Source organism: Dromaius novaehollandiae, chromosome 3 (genome assembly GCF_036370855.1).
Source record: "Dromaius novaehollandiae isolate bDroNov1 chromosome 3, bDroNov1.hap1, whole genome shotgun sequence".
Classification (NCBI taxonomy): Eukaryota; Metazoa; Chordata; class Aves; order Casuariiformes; family Dromaiidae; genus Dromaius; species Dromaius novaehollandiae.
In genome coordinates, this window is record NC_088100.1 from 112177337 (window position 1) to 112197878 (window position 20542).

The 20542-nt window shown below is 41.1% G+C and overlaps 1 protein-coding gene across 12 annotated transcripts in view; it reads left to right on the forward strand.

The window, feature by feature from the left end:
• Positions 1 to 20542, forward strand: part of TTBK1 (tau tubulin kinase 1) — a 121027-nt gene that overhangs the window by 9859 nt on the left and 90626 nt on the right. For 6 of the 12 annotated variants that reach the window (XM_064509821.1, XM_064509816.1, XM_064509827.1 and 3 more), the window contains exons 3-6: positions 3693 to 3794; positions 8196 to 8267; positions 8401 to 8559; positions 14656 to 14803. In XM_064509821.1, coding sequence (XP_064365891.1) covers positions 8217 to 8267; positions 8401 to 8559; positions 14656 to 14803 — 358 coding nt within the window. In that variant the 5' untranslated portion in view covers positions 3693 to 3794; positions 8196 to 8216. The remainder of the gene's footprint in view (positions 1 to 3692; positions 3795 to 8195; positions 8268 to 8400; positions 8560 to 14655; positions 14804 to 20542) is intronic. The other 6 variants (XM_064509826.1, XM_064509824.1, XM_064509825.1 and 3 more) reach the window with 3 other exon arrangements.

Here is a 20542-nt window from a genome sequence, read left to right on the forward strand (position 1 = left end):
CCTGAAAAACACATTTTGGAGTGGTTTTTGCTAAGAATAATGTTCAAGGGACTTTTCTGTAAAGAACAGTGATCTAGTGTCATATCTTGAAAGATTTAATGGCAGAATTAGAAGATGCATATTCATAGAACTATTAAAGTCAGCAGACAGAAAGAACCTAGTATCATAGATTATGGATAGGAAATAATTATTTGCATGGCTAGGAAAATGCAAAAAGGTACTGACAGTTGTGGACTAGATGCCATCATTGATACATGTGGAAATGGCTTATTTAGAGGCAACCAAGACAAGCTTATAAAGCTCTTCCATAATCTTTTAGTGGCAAGACCACCGTTTCTCCTTTGGAAACTAACTTACAAAGCAGTGCAGAAAGAATAAAACAGACCTTGCTTGCATATAAAAGAGTTTTCATATATTTTTTTTTAAGATGTTCAGGCATAGAGAGAAACAGGTGTGTGCAACAGCCATCACCTGTCTTGATGGTTTTTGTTAGTATTATCTTCACATCAACTACAAAGGAAACAAATTCCGCTAGAATTGTATACCCTTCAAATAAACATGGAATTTGAACTTCCAGTCTTAAAACAAGTTTTACACCTCTGGGGACTTGAGTTTTGTCTTTGAGGTAAGAGCTCTGAGAACCCTTGGTTGTGGTTGAGAATGTACGGGGATTTCCAAAGGATAGAGGAAAAAGTGGGTCAGCTATGAGGACATCACCTTGGGACAAGTCAGCAGCCGTCAGCAGACTGAAAAATTATAAGACTGCAGATCAGAGAAAGTAACTGTAAATTTGCCAAAAACAGGGGGCAGAGGAAAGCTGAGCATTCCTCACTGAGCATGCTTCAAGAATGTAAGAGAGTTTCTCAGAAAAAACAGAAAAAATAGCTATAGAAGTGCTGGTGAGAGATGATTTTAAGTGACAAAGAGTTGGCATGATAAAACATTTTTGTCAGTCCCAGGAAATCTCTTCTGGGTAATTATAAACAGAATCTCTGCTGTGATCAGCAGTGGGCTTGAAAACTAGAAGAATTTTAATGTCCCATTGAGTCTTGTTTAGTTTGATATGACATGTCAGTGCAGCAAGTGGCAGTTGCCACTTCTCCTAATTTTTATTAAATTTCAGAAAGCTTTTGGCAGCAAAGTCTATGTAGCAGATCTATAAATATGTGGATTTCTCTGCAAAGTATCCCAGAATTTTAATCAAAATATCAAATACAATGTCATCTCTGAGCAGGAACTTGCTGTTGTGTTCCTATCCTCTGGATAGCTTTTGGATTAGTTGATTTAATCTTTTAAAATTATGGTGACATGCCTGTATGATATAATGACTTTAATGGATGAGACAAGCACTGTTTTCTCCAGTATGGATGTTTAAAATGATTAGCCTCAAGTTGTGAACATTTTAATAACCCTCACACTGGGTTACATACAAGAACACTAAGTAACAGATGTTATCAGTTTACCAAATGGCTATTTGAGTAGGTTATTCAAGGTAAAATACTGTTCTCCAAAAGTAAGGTCTCAAGGAAGGTACTGTTGCCCACAGCTGTAAAGAGAAGAGGGATTCAGAGTGGCCACCTTTGAAGGAAGGTGAACAGGCTCCCCACAAAAGCCTTCTCCAGGCAGAAGGGAGAAGAGTTGCCTTAAAGGGACCCTTTGGATTGTACTGAGGGTCAGTTAAACAAACTGCTCCAGGATCAGATTGGCTGGTGAAAGCATGCCTCTGTGAGATGTTCCTGATGGTGTCAGAAGCACTTTGAGATCAGTATTGGGTTTGACACCATAAGTATAACCCCTGCTTAGTTCTTGCTTTTATTCAGATGTATTTGTTTCAGTTATCAGCTGAGTGCTCAAGCTTTGCAAAAACGGAGCTATACTTAATTTGAAGGCAGATAAACTTGAATTGCAGGCAATGCAACAATGTTTATTGTAAGCAGACCACAGTGATTCCCTGTTATACTGGTAGGAAGTTATGTTGGTTGTGTTATGAGAGGGATTTCTTGTTGTTCGATTTTAATTTCCTGCTTGGATCAAAAAATTGGAGCAACTCTGTCAGGGAGACTGGAAGGTAATAGACTTTCCTCTCAAATTCTGCTCCTCCCTTTTTTCCTAGCTTTACTTCTTAGACCGATAACTAGAGACTTAGGTTCAAACAAACTGCCAATAGTGCAGGCATTCTTATCTGTTGTGCATGCCTAATGATTTGTTGTCATAAAGTAATTGTGTTGTTTCTCCCTGCAGATAGGTGGTTTTGGCACAGAAATCACTCCCTGCTTTGTAATGTTTGCTAATACAGTCTCTGGCAACATGAAATGATGATTTGGGATTTTTTTTGTTTTTGTTTTGCTTAGGTCATACACTTGTACTTTTAAGTTATTGTCGAGGCTAAGCTAAGTCCAGTTGGCTGTGCAACCAGGTTGCATAGCAGTGCTGTCAAGGAGCTTCTGCTATCATATTTAGTATATTTTTGTATATTCTGTTTAGTGCAGCCTGGTGTTAGCAGACAATCTGGACGTGTCTCTTGATTGCAGCACTTTTTTTTTTTTTTTTTTTTTTTTTTTTTTGCCGTCACAGACACATCAGTCATTAATAGTAATGAAATAGAGACCTTTTAAGAGTGAAAAATAGTCCTAGTATCATGCAACTTCACCTTCAGATTTTTTGTTTTTTCTGAAAATGAGATGCTGTAAAAGACAAATCCAGAATTTGTAAGGTTGATGCGCTTGCATGCCTATGAGAAGAATATGTCATAGAGAAGGAGACTTTAAGCCACACTTGCTAGGATTTGAGCCTGCTATCTAAGCAGGATTTGCTACAGCAGAAGCAGGCAATGAAGAAAGATATATGTCTGCAAGGAACAATTGAATACCTTTCAAGCTCCTGCTGTCAGACCTACCCTAACAGTGTATTACTGCTTTTAATTGCTGTTTCTAGTTCAGCAGGAGCTATGATGTATTCCAGGGCTGAAGCATGGTTAGCCCAGTGCACTGTATTTCTTAATCAGCTTGTTTCCTATACTGTCATATGCATATCTACGTATTAATAGAATGCTGGTGCATGGTACAACTTATTTATACAAAGACTTGTTTTTCTTAATGTGAAGGTTTTAATATTTATAATTGGAATTGTTCCTTGGAAGCAGGTGAGATTTGTAAAACCATGAGGGACACTGAGTACCTGCAGTTAATGCTGACATTGGCTGAGCCCCACTTCTGCTGCTCAGTTGCCCTTGGAAACCCCACTGTTTTTTCTCTCTTACTTTTAAGCACTCCCAGTCCTACTTGCTATGTTCTCCTCTTATTCCCTGCCCCATCAGTTTCATTTCAGCTTAATGCTAGTAAACTTGTTTCTTTGTCAGCTGTTTCAAACTGATGTTCATGGTGCCAGGTCATGCTTAAATTCTATTTACAATGTTTTTTTGTTCCTCTCAATTAAGTATCAGAAAGGGAGATTTAACTGATTTCTAGACTGCAGCTTGCTGGGGTTACTTCTTATATTTTTGCAGATATCCAGTTTTGTCTCACCTGATGAAAAGCTGTAGTTTGCATCAGCTTTCTAAAAACACTGTTGGGATCTGCTATTAAGGTGGATCCCGTGTTCGTGGTGGGGATGACACTTCGATGAAGTCAAGAGGGTCCTGGGTTTCAGCAGTCTAAATAAACTTCACTTGTTCTAATTGTTCTAATTTATAGGCTTCCAGAGGTGAGGATGTGCCCTGAAATAAAGTGGGATATTGCAGTTCTTCAGCAGTGAGATTAAGACACTTAAGAATATCCAGGACCTTTAGTAAGATGGTGAGAGACAGACCTCTATAGCTTTGTTCCGCTGTTTAACAAGCATCTTGCGTCTGAGTTTTCAAATTGATGTTTGCTTGGATTTGGCTGCGTTTTGAGCAATGCTACCACAGTATATTGGGATTGAAATACATCTAACATAGGGAACATCTCATATATACATTAAAGATTTCCGCAAGAAAGGTTCCAAGTAAGTTTTATTTTAAGAATGCTAGGATCCTGTAAAATTATGTAGACAGTTTTGTTAGAAAAATATTTAAAATGCTGCTTACATGAGAGAGAAGCCTATAAGGTAGGTAATTAGGTTGTAGGTATGTGACTTTTAATTAATTCTTTATTGCTTGATCTCTGACCTTCTTGGAGGGATCAGGGAGATATATCAATTACTTTCAGAGGAGGGAATATAGAATTAAAAACACAAGTCTGGCCATATTGAGTCATATCACAGGCCCAGTCTCAAAATTGGCCAAGAGTGGATATGTAGGGTAGAGGATAAGGGAAAGCATATAGCAATGACTCCTCAGAATGCTCTTACCACCTTCACTGATTTGTTATTTGGAGGCTTTCTAAGCTAAAGATGGGATCTTTGTGTGTGAAAGTGCTTGATGGATGGATTTTTTTTTAAATGAATTTGTCAAGACTCTTTTTGAATCCATTTAAGCTTTTAGTGTCTACAGCTCCTGCCACAAGGATTTCTGCAGCTTAACAAATTGTATGAATTACCACTTACTTTTGTTTGCTCTGAGTTTGCCTCCTGATAAATAAATGAACAAGGCAGAGGTAATTGGTATAAGAAAACTGTGCCAGATTAATAGGTTGCAAGATCAGGCCCTGCATTGAAATAATTCTCTTACAGACTTTCCTCCTAAGCTTATTTTTGTGCCTATCACAGTCATGCTTCTCTGCTGGATTTTCATGTTAGCTCAATAATTGCTGCTACATTGCATCAGTTTTCTTGCAGGCTGCCTTAAAAACAAAGAAACCACTTAGCTCTATGTATTACTGGCTGGAGCTGTGTTGGTGCCAAGTGGAAGGCACAACTAGCAGAGCAGTGTGTCAGAATGTTTAGTGTGGCATGTTGGCCTGCTTCAGCTTTTTTTTTTTTTTTTTTTTTTTTTTAAAGACCAAGACCAGATTTATAAAACATCTAAGATTCTGCAGTATGTGCTGGAAGCGCTGAGGTTGGCCAAGAGACAGGGTTTGGTCCTGTTGTTGTCATCGTTGTTTCTTTCTCACAGCTGCTTTTGTCATGCTTCACATCTTTCTAGGAAGCTAGTTTTAGAGTATCTTAGGCTTGCTCAGCTCTTTGGACTTCTTGGGAGAAGGGTGCAACCTTTTCCTGTCAGACTGACTTTTCCTATGGGAAATGTGGTGTCTGTAAGTTTTTTGTCTTCTCAGACACTGTCTTCAAGTAATGTACATTTATGTTGCACAGTCTGTGTCTCTTAAAGCCAGAAGTTATACAGATATTTCAGAGTTCATAAGATTTGGTCATCATTTGAATCAGGAAGAGCTTTACTGGAGATCAAGAGCACTATAATCCTTCCACCTCTCTTTCAGTCCCCCATTAGCACAGCTTAACACTTAATATGCGGAAATGATACCTGCTCTGTGCTGTGTGTTGGGGAAGAAACCATAGTGCCTCGCCTCTCCCCCACTGACCCACCTTCATCACCTCACTTTTGTACATGCACTAGCAAGCACATTCAGCCCCTAGCAGGGGGCAAGCTGCAGGCTTAGATGCTAGTCAAACCATCTTTAAGCTATATTTTAATGATTTAGGTGGAATTAAAATAATGCATAAATTAAAAGTATAATATAAATGTGTTTATTTTTTCCCCAAAGTAACTTTCAGCCCTTCTTTTGCTGTTTCTCAGTGACATTTCTGGAGATCTTGGTTAGTGTGCATTACATCTTGCTGTGGGTGTAGACATGCATCAGTATTACTCTGGTAAACCATCACTGGCCTGAGCAGTAATAGTACTGCCTCAGGAACCAATTTTTGGTGTGTTGTCACTGCTTTGTGCTGCTACTATGATCTAATTTGTCTCAGACTGTAATTAAATTGGCTTTTGGTTTGGCTCCATCACTCTGGCTATACCAAGCAGAGCATATCAGTAAACTTTGTTCTATAATTTCATATTGCCAAATGGCTGCTATTCGTGGTAGTGCCCCAGGAGAATAATTTCCTTATCAGAATTTTAAATGTGAGAAATGACTCGTTTGTCCCATTGTAATTGAAATTTTGTTCTGTTTCAAAGCCAGTGAAACTTCCTGTGACAACTTCTTTAAATGACAAACATTGTCTTTGTGCAGAATACATAAAGTGAATTAGAGCACCAGAAAAAGCACTTCTGTGTTGCCCAGCTTTGGACACCAAGTTTCATGCTCTGTCGTTCCTCTAAAATTATTCCCCGGTATTACTTTTCCACCACTAAGCACTGCACTGAAATCTCATTATGTGGATGCATCGCTAGTACATGCATCATGTCCAATACTTTTTAGGTGTTTTGCTGCAAAGTGGAAATTAGACTATAACCGACTTTTGCTGTGGAAAAACTCCCGAACTTCTCTCTTTTTTTGTTGTTCCTAAAACCCCATCTTCTGGATCTTCAGCTGCCTTTGTATCCCTTGCAGACCAGAGCCTGCACTGTACGATGATTGTCCTGCCTAGCGAAGATTTGTAAGAGTAGGGAGGGCATCCTTGCCTCTGCTCCTGTAAGTGCTGGGGTCTTTCATATTCTCATAGTGTTGAAGTTTTAGGACAGTCTGTGGTTAAATGACTTTTCTTTACATAACGGAAGAAAAACCTAGCAAATAATTCTGTGTAGTATGTGAATGCCATGATGTCAGACTTAGAAGTAGTTTTGTGGGGAGTGTCTCTCCTGTGCAGTCTGCCATGATATGCGGGGAGGGTGGGCATACAGCATGTCCAAGCTCACTGGTAGCTTAGGGCTGGTCAGGTCAGCTCTTCTGCCATAGCAGAAAGGAGCCTGGGAATGGCACTAAACTTGCTCTTCAGGAAGAAGCAGCATGTATGTTATGCTGCCAAACACAGCAAGTACTTTCTCATTGGAGAGCTTTCCAGTTTGCTTATTGCCTTCAATACCTGGAGACTGAAAGAATTGCTACCCTCTACAGATACTGGACTCTTTCTATGAGAACTCAGAGCGTTTTGAAGCATCTTTTCTTCTGAAATGTCTTTAAGATTCAGTTTCTTATGTTATCATTATCTCTGTTACCATTTTGATTGTACTCCAGCAAAAGCTGGGGTATCTGAACATTTCTATGCAGCCCTCTTGCAGCATTAGTCTGCTGTTGGGTTCTTCTAGGTAGTTATCCTCTGTTTTTAGAACGAGATCTTCTTTTGAGATGTTAGTCTTGTTTTGTTTGATCGTCCTTTGAATGTCTTGCACTTTGTGACATTTTTATCTATTGCTTCCTTGTGCACACTACATGCTGGCCACTTTTTATCCTTCCTTTTCAGTCCTTTTATTATTAGGAAGTGGCCTCTTTTTTTTCCTCTCTGCTAATTTTCTGGTCATTTTTCTTTTTTGGCATGAAGAAGTGTGATGATTGAATGACTGGCTCTAGCCTTTTTTTCTAATTTGGTCTGTACATTTTTAACCTGATTTTAACTTTGCAGTCAGAGCACTGCAGTGACAATCATTTTTAGGAAGGAAAATACGGAATATTCTTGGGAAAGGATGACAGAACTGCCAAGAAAACTTAATAAAAGATTCATGCAGTCTGGACTATTTCCAGGGCCAAAAATTATCTTACAGAAAGAGACAAAATGCCTGAGGAAAATCTTTTATTAGTCCTGTTCCAATTCATTTGCTTCCAGGGAAGGAGAGTTAATGTGTATCTGAAAATCACTTCCGTAGAAGAATTAAATCAAAATATTCAAACCCAAAATTAATTTCAGATTAGGCTATCTTGAACTCCCTATAAAGACAGGGGATGAGAGAGAATACAAACACCATAGGAATGTGGTATCTTTCTGTATTTTAACATGATAATTTTAGCAGTGTGTGTTACAAGAAGGACTAATCTGCATATGGCTGAAGCCCCTTCTAACCGTCCCCATCTTCTTTGCTTGGCTGTTCATTACAGTGGTAGTGTCTGGTTCTCTGAAGGCTCTTCTACCCTATTCAGATGCTTTTCGGCGTATTGAATGCAGTACCTAGCAAACCTGTCTGATTTGTGTTGGATGTTGTCCAGTGAAAACCGTAAAAAGTGCCAATGCAGCAGCTGCTCTGTTAAAGCAAGATCTTTTTGCCTGGTGCAATTACAGCTCTTGCAGCATAATTTGGCATTAGATTCTCTGACTTGTTGGCTGTGAGGCCCAAGAGCACTGGATTCCTGCATGATGTAGCCAGTAATTTGTCACCCTTTCAGTTTTTGCTGCTGACTTGAAGCATGGTTGCGTCTGCCAAGCCTATGCATGGAGTGAGCTCAGGTGTTTGCAAGGTGAGTTTTCCTTCTTTCCTAAGAGACTGTTTCTGATTAAGTCATGAGCAAGACCTGTGGAGATGCAGCATGCACTTCTGCCATGACCTGCGCTAATTTTGTCATTCCTTCCTCCCTCCCCATTTTTCCGCAGATAAATGGCTCATTTAAATTGGGAGCTACTAAAATACTCTCTGGCTGGCAAATGCAGTGCCTAGCAGCAGTCATCAAGGACGAACCAAACATGAGTGGAGGAGGGGAACAGGTCGACATCCTGCCGGCCAATTATGTGGTCAAAGATCGCTGGAAAGTGGTGAGTAGCTCTGGCTTTGTGCTTTCTTTGGTGCTCTAAACAGATCTCCTCCTCCTTTAGTAATACAGAAACTTGTCTGTTTAACCCTGGGCTCCAGCAAGCAACAGTGGAGAGGTCTGGTTTAACATGTTAGTCAGATACTGCAAGAAGATAGTCAATATTGCTAAAGTGTTTTTTAGACTGTTTGGTATTTTTAGAAGACTCAACCAGCCAGGGATTTTTAGGTAGGAATGAACTGTTGCAGCTGACTGAGTCATCTTTGAGTAAGAAACTTGGGTTTAAAGCTACTGCTTCAAAGAATGTTAGGGATGTGCCTATAAATAAGTTACACTGAAACAAGTTTAAAGCAAATGTTTAAGGTTGTAACATCAGCCACTCCAAAAGTTAGAAATTCCATAATTAAGGTTGTTGATACAACTTCTATGTAAATTTATTATGATACCTTTTTAAAATCATATCATTATATGTTAAGAGTTTTAGTTCTTTGTGGGACGACTGTCTCATTCAGTGTGCAAGCTGGATAGGGTCCTTGAATTAGTAACCATTTCATCCTTTATATATTCATTGTGTAGCTGAAGGTCTCACTATCCATTTAAATTCATAGCATGAGTTTGCCATTTAAAATAATTTTTTGTGTTATTTGTTGCTGTAGTATCTGTGTCAGAAATACTAATGATTTTTTTTATTTATGCTTTTACCAGGTGACGTAAGAGAGAATGATCAAATTTCTTTTACAGATAGGGTCTCAAATTAGTTAGATATTTTATTTTATTTTTTGGACTTAATATTTATGACCAAAGCCGAACTCCACTGGACTGCATGTGTGTCTAGGCACGCTCAGCACTTCCATAGTTTGGACCTGGCCCTTTTGTCTTGGGCGTCTAGCAGATGAGGAGCATGAGATTAGTGACTGCTTGTGAGCAGCCAGGGTTCAAATGCTTGACCAGAATCATGTAAGAACACTGTGGTAGAAACATGGGGAGAATCTGATCCTCCAGACGTGTGTTTCATTGCCACCAGATTTGTTCAGAGCATGTGGTTCCTCTTATACATAAGGTTTCCTCTTTATTCATAAAGTGAGGTTCCCTAGGAGGTGAAGAAAGTGGCATTATACTAACACTGTAAACTTAATGCAATCCTATTGTACATTATATTCTAGTGTCTTTAACTGAAGTGAAAGTTCTGTATATGCTTTTCTAAGCGTTATTGTTTTCTGATTTTGGGCTTTACTTTTAAAAAAATGGGGAAAAAAAAGTGTCTGTACCGTTTTGTCTTTCTTTAATTTGGATTACTAGCAGTGCCGAAATCATTAAACTCGCAGCACAGACCTCTCCTGATTGAACCACCAGTGATTTGTAGTACTAGCAGTAGGTCATCTCTCTCTGCTGGCTAGCTATGGTACAGCTGCCCCGTGAGTTTTGCAGTGGGCTGTGAAGAGCAGAGGACTAAAGAGACTGAGAACTTTAAACACTTCAGTTCCAGGTTGTGGATAGAATTATTTTCAATAGCCCACTTCAGACAACATATCATCCTTTCCCTTGACTTACCATGTGTCTTTATCTCTTTGATGTTCCTGGTCAGTCCACCTTGCTTTGTTTCTGTTCCTCCCCCATTGCTTGCATCTCTTCATCATAGTATTTTGCTCCTGCTTTCTCCATAACCTTCACTTTTCTGCCTGGCCTATCCTTTTTTTAATTATTATTATTTTTTCCTTCCAGCCTATTTTTATTTCAGAATTCAAACTGCTCCTCTTTTTCTATGCTTCCTGAGAGCAGATGGAGAATCTCTATTTTCTCTGCAATTAGACACCAAAGTTGAGACCCCCCCAGAAGCTGTCTGGAGCAATTTCAGGGAAGTCCTGCTGCATTCTTGCAGCTCTGGGCTGGACCACATATACTTGTTTGGGGAGGATGATATGTGCGCAGTTTAACTGACATAAAGGACTTGAAATATTCTTTGTGCTAATGGACTTCTAAAATCCTGCTTCCAGCTTTTAGCTGGTTCTCCCTGGGCACAAACTGAGATTTTTCTCACGCCTGCAATTTGGTCAGATTGGTGCATGTTCCTTACAAAGGTGAAGTTGGACACATTCCTGCTGTCAAGCCATTGCTTCAGATGCGTGGGTGCAGATACTACCAGCCGCCATGGGGAAGAGCCAGGAGGGAGAGAGCACGTTCATCTTTGTTAGTGTTAATTGCTGTAGTGCACACGCTTGTTACTGTGCCACTGTGCAACTTCTCACATTCTTCCCCATCCCTCTGTATCCTCGTTAGATTTGGCCTGTACCTGTTCATACTGTTCATCAAGCTTGAAGTTTCTCCTCCATAGGCAGGAGTGCTAAAGCTTCTCTGTTAAATGGTGGGTGTAATACTTTTAACACAGTCTAAACAAAGTAACTTTGTTCCTGGAAAAAGTAAAACTCCTAAAAGCCCTGTGAAAACCCCTAAAATAGTCTCAGTTATGCTCATGGGGGAACATTTTAAATGATTTTAATTTTCATAAGGGTAGTGAAAGTGGTGATTCAGATTCAAGTGATTGGATTGTCCTGCAATTCTGATTCTGGGGGCTGCTAAAAGCTCTACCCATTTATCCTCCCCCCCCTTCAGAAATACAGAAATGTGTAACTGTTTTGCTAGCAATAACCGACTCTAACTGGAAAAATAGCAGTACTGCTAGTTCAATAGTTCAATACTGCAGTGGGGTCATCAAATATTACCCTCCTCAGGGGCCCTGAGAAATTACAAGGGCATAAATAGTGAAGGGAAATTCTGATTCCCAGATGTGCTTATAACGTTTGGCCTTACACTGAATTGTGTGTTTAGAGCCATCACTACAAGGTCACTTCTGCGCCCTGAAAAGTGCCCACCCTTTGGGCAGGCTTTCTGTACTGCCCCCTTGCTGTGCTAGTACAGATGTTGGTGTGGCCATGAACCAGGCAAAACTGCAAACTGAACAGGGTTAAAAGTAATCTGGCAGAAATATAAAAATACTTCTGTTGGCCAAAGGAAGTGGATAATTAAGGACTTTCAACTGTCACTTGCTCCTACAAGCAAGCACAGAATTGTGGTATCAGTATTAGCAGGGAATCTGTCCCTTTTTTTTTATCGTAGACCTTTTTGAATCTAACCCACAGCATGCAAGTTGGACAGCCTGAGCTTTGCTGTGTGTTATGGGTCCTGCTCAAGCAGGTGTGTGGCATATTTAGATGGAGCTGGGGTTCAGTTGCCAGAAGGCTTTTTGTGTAATTTGTCCTCCCATTGTAACTATCTTTGGCTGGGCTGGGCATCCACTGGAACCCTGTAGTTCTTAGGCCTGGCATGCTTCCAATGTAGAGCCAATTTCTAATTTTAGATCAGTTTAATGTATTCCTTAGGCTGCTTTCCTCCTCTCCTTCCATATGCTGACTGACAGAGTTTTGACAAATGAAGACGTTAGTTATCTGCATTTAGCCTGGTGATAGTTCAGTTTTCTGTCACTCCCTAAGTGTGTGAAGTCTGGCTGACTGACAGCAATGTGGGGTTTTGTTTTGTTTTGTTTTTTAGAATGGCATGGACTGGGAGTGTTACACATTTTATCAAAGCTGTCAGACCTGAAGGAATAGTCTTTTGAGCCTCATTCTTTACTTGCAAATGTTTTCAATGGTTTGACCAGATGAAATTTGGATGGTATTGGAACCCTGCAACTATTTGAGAGTTCCCAGGGGTGACTTCATACACATCTGCTCTGAATGATGTGGACTTCTTTGTTCAGGGGAGGGAACTAAGTCAAACTTTGCAGACTTGACTATACAAGTGCTTCTATAGCCAATCACAGTATTTGCTCTTTGATATTGTCAGCATTTGAAGCCTGTGAATGACAGCTTTGATTCTGGCTGGATTCACTTGTAGGTCACTGGCTCTCAGTTTGGTCCTTCACTCTGGATTCACGGCACATGTTCTGGTTCCAGACCTTGCTGCCAGTCCTGGGACTGAGCTGCTTGTGCCTTGGTCCTAGAGAATTTTATTGAGAAAGTCTTTTTTTTATATAATGTCCTTAGATGTTAGACTTTGTGTTTAGAGCAGCTGTGTAATATATGTGTATACTTGCTGAATAAAAGATTTAATTTGTAATGGAGGGTTATTTTGGTTAGGGTTTGGGGGGAAATTTGGCTTGGTTTTTTTGAACTGCTCCTGTGTGGAACAGTGCAGTTTCCATTTTCCTGGTGGAGCTGCATTTTGTCTTTTAGAGTAGAATTTCTTGCTTGGTGGCTCTAAGCTCTGGAATCTTGTGCTGCAAGAACCAAATTATTTTCAGGATATTTGGGCAAACTAGAGACTTCAAAGGGAGCTGGCTGTGTCCTGCATAACTGCCAATATATCTGGAGAGGCTTTTGATAGTGGCTTCCCTCATCAGAACATGGTGGTTGTTTCGCATTGGCATCAGGTAGTCCTGAAGGACAGTTCAGTTTGTAGAGTTCCCAGAGCCCCCTAGTCAGAGACTGCCACACCAAGTAATCAAGTAGAGTGACTTTTTTAGTAACTGTTTGCTCCAAGGGACTGATGTGGCCATCTAGGAGAAAGCAGAAGAGCTGCAATGAGTTGTATGGTGGTGTGGCCATTGATGAGGTGTTGAAAGGACTGAAAGCATGTCTGAGGTGCAGCTTAATATAGGAGTGGAAATAGATAACTGTGCGTGATTAGATGGAAATATTCACCTGACTCTGTGGACTGTAACGGAATTCTGGACACTCAGCTTGCATATAGACTCATGTATTTAAGTAGGAAGAATCCTGACAGTGACATCGGTCTGTATCTCGGTCTTAGCAGGTTATGGGCTGGTGGAAGGTGGGGAATGGGATGGGTGGGAAGAGAGTAATTCCCTGAACAGGGAGGCATAACATGGGGTGGTGACTCATGATTACCACTTAGATGGTTTTCATTAGATTTTTCCCTTCTCTTTCTTGACCCTGCATTTAACAATTTCCTTATTCATTTTTTCTCTTGAATGATATATGCCCATCTCTCCTTTGGGTCAAGTAAAAGGCTGTGCTGAGTTCACCTTAGAAAGTAAATACCCACAGAGTACCCAAGCAATGAGGAAATGCCTGCATGGTAAGCTCCAGACCTCAGCCAAGGCCTTCAGTTGCAAGTTAACTAACTTCTTCTGTACTAAAGAAAAGGACATGGCTGCTGAGGACCTCTGGATGTCACTGAAAGATGAAAAATTGCACCTGTCTATATGTTTATATGTACATACGCTGTCAAGTCTCAGCTGAAGGAGAGTCAAGGAATCACCTTCCAGGAAAGGCAAAGGATCTCAGCTTGCTCTGAGTGGGTGGCTACTCTAGAAACAGGCAGATGATCTCTCTGGTAGATGCATATCAAATATGTTGAAACATAGATGTCTTTAGCTTTGAGTTTATGTCAACTGCAATTGCTTCTGTTTCCAAGTAGTGAGAACCTCCTATTCTGATACAGCCTTAATTTCGTTCAGAGACACAAAAAGCTTAATTTGCTGAGGTTTTTTTCTGTCTTTCTCTTTTATGAGAGAGAGAGAGAGTAGAGCTGTACTTGTGACTTTTACACAAGTGTAGTTGGCAGCTCTCTGAAATGTGACACTGACCTAGCCTCACTAGCAAAGCAGGTCAAGAATCTTGTAAAATATTTTGGTGGATATTTTGTTCTGCATGATTAAATTTTTGCAGCCATTATTCCTAACTACCTTGGTTGTGTTCTACTGCAGAGATTGGAGGGTGGGGGGATGACAGTTTTTATCTATCTTCTTTTTTACTATCTTCTTGAAAGACCTTTTCTTGAATTTTGGCAACAACTTCATTGGTGTGATAGGCATTGTCATTTGCTTTTAAATTTATCATGTCATCACTTGTTGAGCTTGTTCTTTGTGGTACAGGAAAGAGTTTACACATAGTACCATCAAGTGGGCATCTGCAGTTTTGCCTAACTGTGCAGTGAAGGGATTCAGGCACAGCACAGAAAAGACTTGAGAGCTGAGTTTGTTCCTCCCTATGCAGCAAAGAAGCTAGTGCCTGGCTCTGTGAGGGCTAACTTGATGGCATCTCTCTTGTGCATTGTACCAAACCTCCTTGTACCATTCTAGTTGAAGAAGATTGGTGGCGGTGGCTTTGGGGAGATTTATGAGGCAATGGATCTACTGACCCGTGAGAATGTGGCCTTGAAGGTGGAATCAGCCCAGCAGCCCAAGCAAGTTCTCAAGATGGAAGTGGCTGTCCTGAAAAAGCTGCAAGGTAAGACATAAAGAAACTAATAACCAGAGCTCTTTGTGGACTCTGAAATGGTAAAGGTCACTGTGCATGTTAACAATTAGAATCCAAAGGTACAAACTGGGGGGGGGGGGGGGGGGGGTGATGACGGGGAGTTGTTATGACCTCTTCAGCTTTCATCTACGTGTGATGCTAATGTTAAATGATTCAGCTCAATGTTAATACATTCTGCAAAGCGTCCTGCTCCCTGCTACTATGGGGAATATTTTTGTCTGACAGGCTATAGGAACAACAATGAGACTTAAGCTGAAAGACTGAACACACGAGTGATACTCATGAGATAATAAGGGATCGAGTAGGAGATGTCTGACTAAGAAATCAGGTTAGCTTATTGCCTCCCAAAGGACTAGGACAAGGGTTGTGACTAAAGCACTGTGAGCATGGAGTCTGCACCTAAAATGGTTGAATAGTGAATGGAGACCAGTGGAAAAAGTGGATAACATGAAGGACAGGGAAACTGGCAATTAGCTCATTTCTCATGTACCTGACTATCTTCAGATGTAAAGTGATTCTAGGTCTTTGGGTTTGGGGAGTGGTGGTACTGAATTATGTTAATTTGAATTAAATAGCTATCCTTAATTTTACCTGAAACAGCTATGTATCGGTCTAGAAGTAAAAGTCTGCTCAGGTACCATCACTTTCTATAGATTGTGTTTTTCTCTAGCAAAGCTTTTAAGCAGACTTCAAGCTGCCTGAGAAGCAGCAAAATGGGGGCCTTCCTTTAATGCAGGTCCCTTCCCTACTTCCACTGAAGAAACTACATTGAAGGGGGAGTTTCCCTATGCCAGGGTGCTGTTTTCTATTTGCTCAGATGAAACTGTAAATAATGTTAAAGTTGAAGCTTTATGTGATGATCTTTAAAGCTTTTAAAGTCACAGTCCTTCTCATGAGTGAACCAGTAGAACAGAGTGAAAGAAGTCAGACAGTATCTCAGAGGCTCTTGCAACGTTGGTGAGGTACAGCTTAACACCAAAGGATGCAAGGGAACAGTGTTTGTAGGAGTCCTTCCTGGTTGAAGTGGCAGTGATGGGACCTCTGCTGAAAAATGATGACTAAAGAGGATGGAAACAAGGAATTTCCAAATCTGCCATTTAGAAACTGAGAACTGCGGTTTGCTAAAGTGCATTGTGCACCGATTTCCTTGCGAAAGCATGTCCAGCTCTGGGCAGGTGCAGTTTACATGTTCTAGTAGAATATGCTTTTGAAAGGAGGTTCCCTTTTGCAGGATCCCACTGGATTTGGGGAAGCACCTCCTGAGGCAGTAGGTAGTATCCTTATCACCAGGGCTCCTGATTCAGAGATAGTGTTGCAGCCCCATGTCCATGCCTCTACCCTGCCCTTGCATGACATCTCTAGAGGTGACTGAATTAAAGGGTCTTGGCAAATTGGGTCTGCTCACTCACTGTGACAGAATGATTCTAGGGAAAAGCCAGGAAATTATTTTCTAAGTTCAGATAGTTTTCCATAGGTCAGTTCCTCCAAGAGGAGGAGCAAAGAGGCCTTTTTTGGATACACTGTGTTGTAATATTTGTAGTTGGGATGGTAAAGAGAGTCCAAGCAAAGGATAAGGCAACCCACATAGTCAGGAGAAAGGTTGCTGTTGATCTGAGAGAGGCCTGGATATGTAAGAGGCTCCTAGGGAAAGGCAGAGCTGGTGACTGAAGTCGGAAGGCAATATAATGAGGAAAACTGAGATCTAGATTTTTGCTTTTGCTTGTACGCTTGGAGCTGCTCTGAAGTTAAAATGAGGAGTATGAATGTGTAGAATGGCAGATTGTTAGAATACCAAGAGGAAACATATTGACACTAGCCAGCATGAAAGTATGTTACATCTAGGGCAGGGAATGCCTGAAAAGCATGACCTAAAGTCATCAAATCAGAACTAGCAGGGAGTTGACTAATATTTGTGTTTTACTGTCAGTGGCTATTTCTGTAAAAGCTGAGAATATCAAGCAGTTGAAAAAGAGCCAAAGCTGTACACAGGATGATCCTGGTAACTAGTGTCTGGAAAGTCTACCTGCAAAGCAGTTCGCAAATATTAAAGGACAGAAAAGACATAAAAAGCAGAATGGACTATTCATCAGATATCCTACATTTAGGAATCACAAATTGTTTTAGCCATATTTGTACAAATCAAGTTGCTCTGTGAAAAATACAGCTTTTTTGGTGCAAGGTTAATCCCCAAATGCTTTGCAGAAATAAGTGATAAAGATAAAAATAAGAAATAAGTTTGAGTGAGTTGGGAATCATGTACTGTGTATTTTTTCACTGCAAGCTGTTGGAGAGAGGTGAGAAACATTTCAGACAGGGACACACTGACTTAATCCAAACAGTTATCTAGGAGTCAGTTGGTGGTATTACCATAGGTGACAGGGGACAGTTCATGCTTTTTCAGGTGAAAAAGAAAAGAGCAGTGTTGTGTATAACTTCTCTGCTTTTCTGGTGGGATTGAGCATTGAAATCTTGAATAGTACACCTTTGTTGGATTTTATTTAAGTATTACACACACATTAAAGGACTAATGAGCTGCTGATTTCTTTCAGAGCTTGTGATCGTGATCTTGCAAGTTACTAGAGCTTCGCAGAGTTCAGGACAGAGCAGGCTCACCATTAGCCCAGGCTGCAGACCTGCTTCAGGACATAATTTGGGTGCAGCCCACTCTGTCAGCATCAGCTCCCAATCTGTTTGGACTGCAGACTGTTACCAGCAGTCAAACTGTCTGAGATACTACCTATCACCAAAGCAATGGAAAAAGCTACATAAGGAACATAATTTTGCAGGTCACTGACCGTGTCCTTTCTGCACAGGCACTCCACACAACACAGTTGGGGAACTAGTCAGGTTAAGGCTGTCTTAGAGACTCTCCATATACTTTCTAACACCTTGTGTATTTGTACTTGGCCATGTGAGATCACTGCCACTTAGTATCTCTCAACTGCCCTGTGCAGTCATCATATTCTGCTGTCACTTGTTTTTTTTCTAGCTGTACAGTGCCTGTACTTTATCTGTTTAGATCCTGATGTTTTTGCCAAAGGCAAAGTTCTTTCTGACTTGCATTGTTACTTGTGAGGAACATACATCACCACCTAATCCACCTTCCAAATCTTTATCCTGTCTGAGGGTTGGGAAGTACCACCAGTGATGCCCTTCTAGGCTTTCAGTGAAACATGAATGAGAAGTCAGATTACAGAATTTCTTGCTGAAGCAAGTGATGAAGGCTGCTTCTGCTGCTGGAACTCCCAGTTGTCCTGTTATCACAGATTTAGCCAAAAGATTCGCAGAAAAATTTCTCTCTCCCCTCCCTGTCCCCATGTCTGTCTGTCTCTCTCTCGCCTGCTCTGTCCCCCCCCGCCTGCCTGTCTGTCTACCTTTCCTCCCCCCGTCTGTCTCTCGCCCTCTCCATATTAAGAATATTTTTGTATGAGATAATATATATGATTATACTACCAGCATATAATTTTAATCTCAGTTAGGCTTGTGTCTACTTTGCAGTCAGGCTACGTCTTCTGACTTCAGTCTATGAAAAGCCCAAGTCATCTTGCAGACGATAGAAAACTGGAAGGAGTGGTTGATAGACCAGATTGGTGTGCTGGCTGGAGAAATGGACCAGATTGGTGTGCAGTTGGAGAAATGGGCCAATAGAAACCTCATGAAGTTCAACAAAGGGATGTGCAAAATCCTGCACCTGGAAAGGAATAACCGTGTGCATCAGTGCACACTGGGGGCCAACCAGCTTTAGAGCAGCTTTGCAGAGAAGGACCTGCAGGACCTGGTGGACAAGCTGAACGTCAGCCAGCAATGTGCCTTGCAGCAAAGAAGGCCAACATTGGACTGCATTAAGAAAAGCGTTGCCAGCAGGTTGAGGAAGGTGATCCTTCCCCTCTACTCAGTACTGATTAGACCTCATCTCGAGTGCTGTGTTCAGTTCTGGGCTCCCCAGTACAAGAGACATGGACGTACTGGAGTGAGTTCACAAAGATGGTTAAGGGATTGGAGCATCTGCCATGTGAGGAAAGGCAGAGAGAGCTAGGATTGTTCAACCTGGAGAAAAAAAAAATTTGCGGGGAACTTAATGAGGTTTATAAATGCCTGATGGGAGGGATTAAAGAAGACAGAGTTAGACTCTTCTCAGTGGTATCCAGTGACAAGACAATAGGCAAATTGAAATACAAGAAATCCTACTTAAACAAAAGAAAAGGCTTTTTTTTCTTTTACTGTGAGGATGGTCATACACTGGAACAGATTGCCCAGACAGGTTGTAGAGTCTTCATCCTTAGAGATGGTCAAAATCTACGTGGACGATGTCCAGTCCTGAGCAACCTGCTCTAATTGGTCATTCTTGAGCAGGGAGGTTGGACTAGATGATCTCCAGAGGTCTCTTCCAACCTCAGCTATTCTGTGAGTCTGTGATCTCTCTCAAACCTCAGGGTTTCCCTGGTTGTCTACTTTTGGATTAGTTTAAATGAAGTTGAGTTCATATATGCTGCGTATAATGGTTACTCATGCGTGCTAAACTATTACTCCTATTCTTATCCTAATCTGTCTCCAGTGGTTATTCTATACTCTTCCCTATATTGTCTTGTACTAAATACCACACTCAGACCTGCTAAAGCAGTTAGGATTAAGTTGTGTGTCCATAACCTCTGTGTGCCTTTGTGAATTCATACAAAGTCTTTATGTCTATTAATGAAGCCATCTATGAACCTGTATTTGATATGACCATGTCCAGCTTCTTGTTGCCCCGTAGAAAGGTGTGCAGACCAGGTATATCAGGCAATGAAGGACAGAGAGTACCTGTGTCTACATCTCCTACTTCCTCTGATCAGCACTGCTTTGGGTTTTCCAGTAGCCTGTGCCCTTGGGATCAGGAGGTGAGCTGATGATGTCATGGAGCGTGGATGTCATGGAAAAAAGAGCTTGTACATCTCAGTTTCTCTGGCTTTTGCTTGCCAAGTACAAGTTTAAGCTCCCTGAGAAGATCTTGGCCTTTGTAGAGTGTCTCCTGCCTCCTGGGTTGACTTTTCTGTATTGATGACTGAATTGCCAGAACCTTACATAAAGCACTGCATGCTGCACTTGCAGCAACCAGTATCATATCCTGGCCACTTACTATGGCTTTCCTTCTGTGCCAATTTTTACGGAAGCAGAATGTCGGGCTGCCCAGAGAGGAATTTCTTTACACGCCAACTTGTCTTTTTTTTCTTGAGAGTGCATGTAGCCTTCTAGCTTTTTATGGACTACAAGGCCACTTTGCGCTATTTGGGTGACTTTTGGTATGGCATCTAGGAAAAAATGGGTGTTCAGTTCCTCCTTTTGCCTGCCCCAGTTTCTATTACAGGCTTAGTTCTCATGGATTTCTTTTGAGGAGTCTTTTAACGAGTCCTGGTGATGGCAACACAGCTCCTTCCAGTCCCGTTTAGTAATGAGCAACATCAAACTGGTTCCAGCCACTTCAGCAGCAGCATTGTGTTGTTCCACCCAGATACTCTGTCTCCTTTAGATTTGGAAACTATTTGCTGCATACCTGGAACAGACCTTCTGGGTCAGTTTACTCAGAAAAGATCTAGTTCACATGACCCAAACCCACTCTGTGAACAAAGCTCATGCATGGTACTGGGGATGATTTGAGGCAGCATGGGGGTTTGCTATAAAACCTCATGACTGTTGCAAACCAGGACTTCAAGATATGAGAGTCCTGTTCCT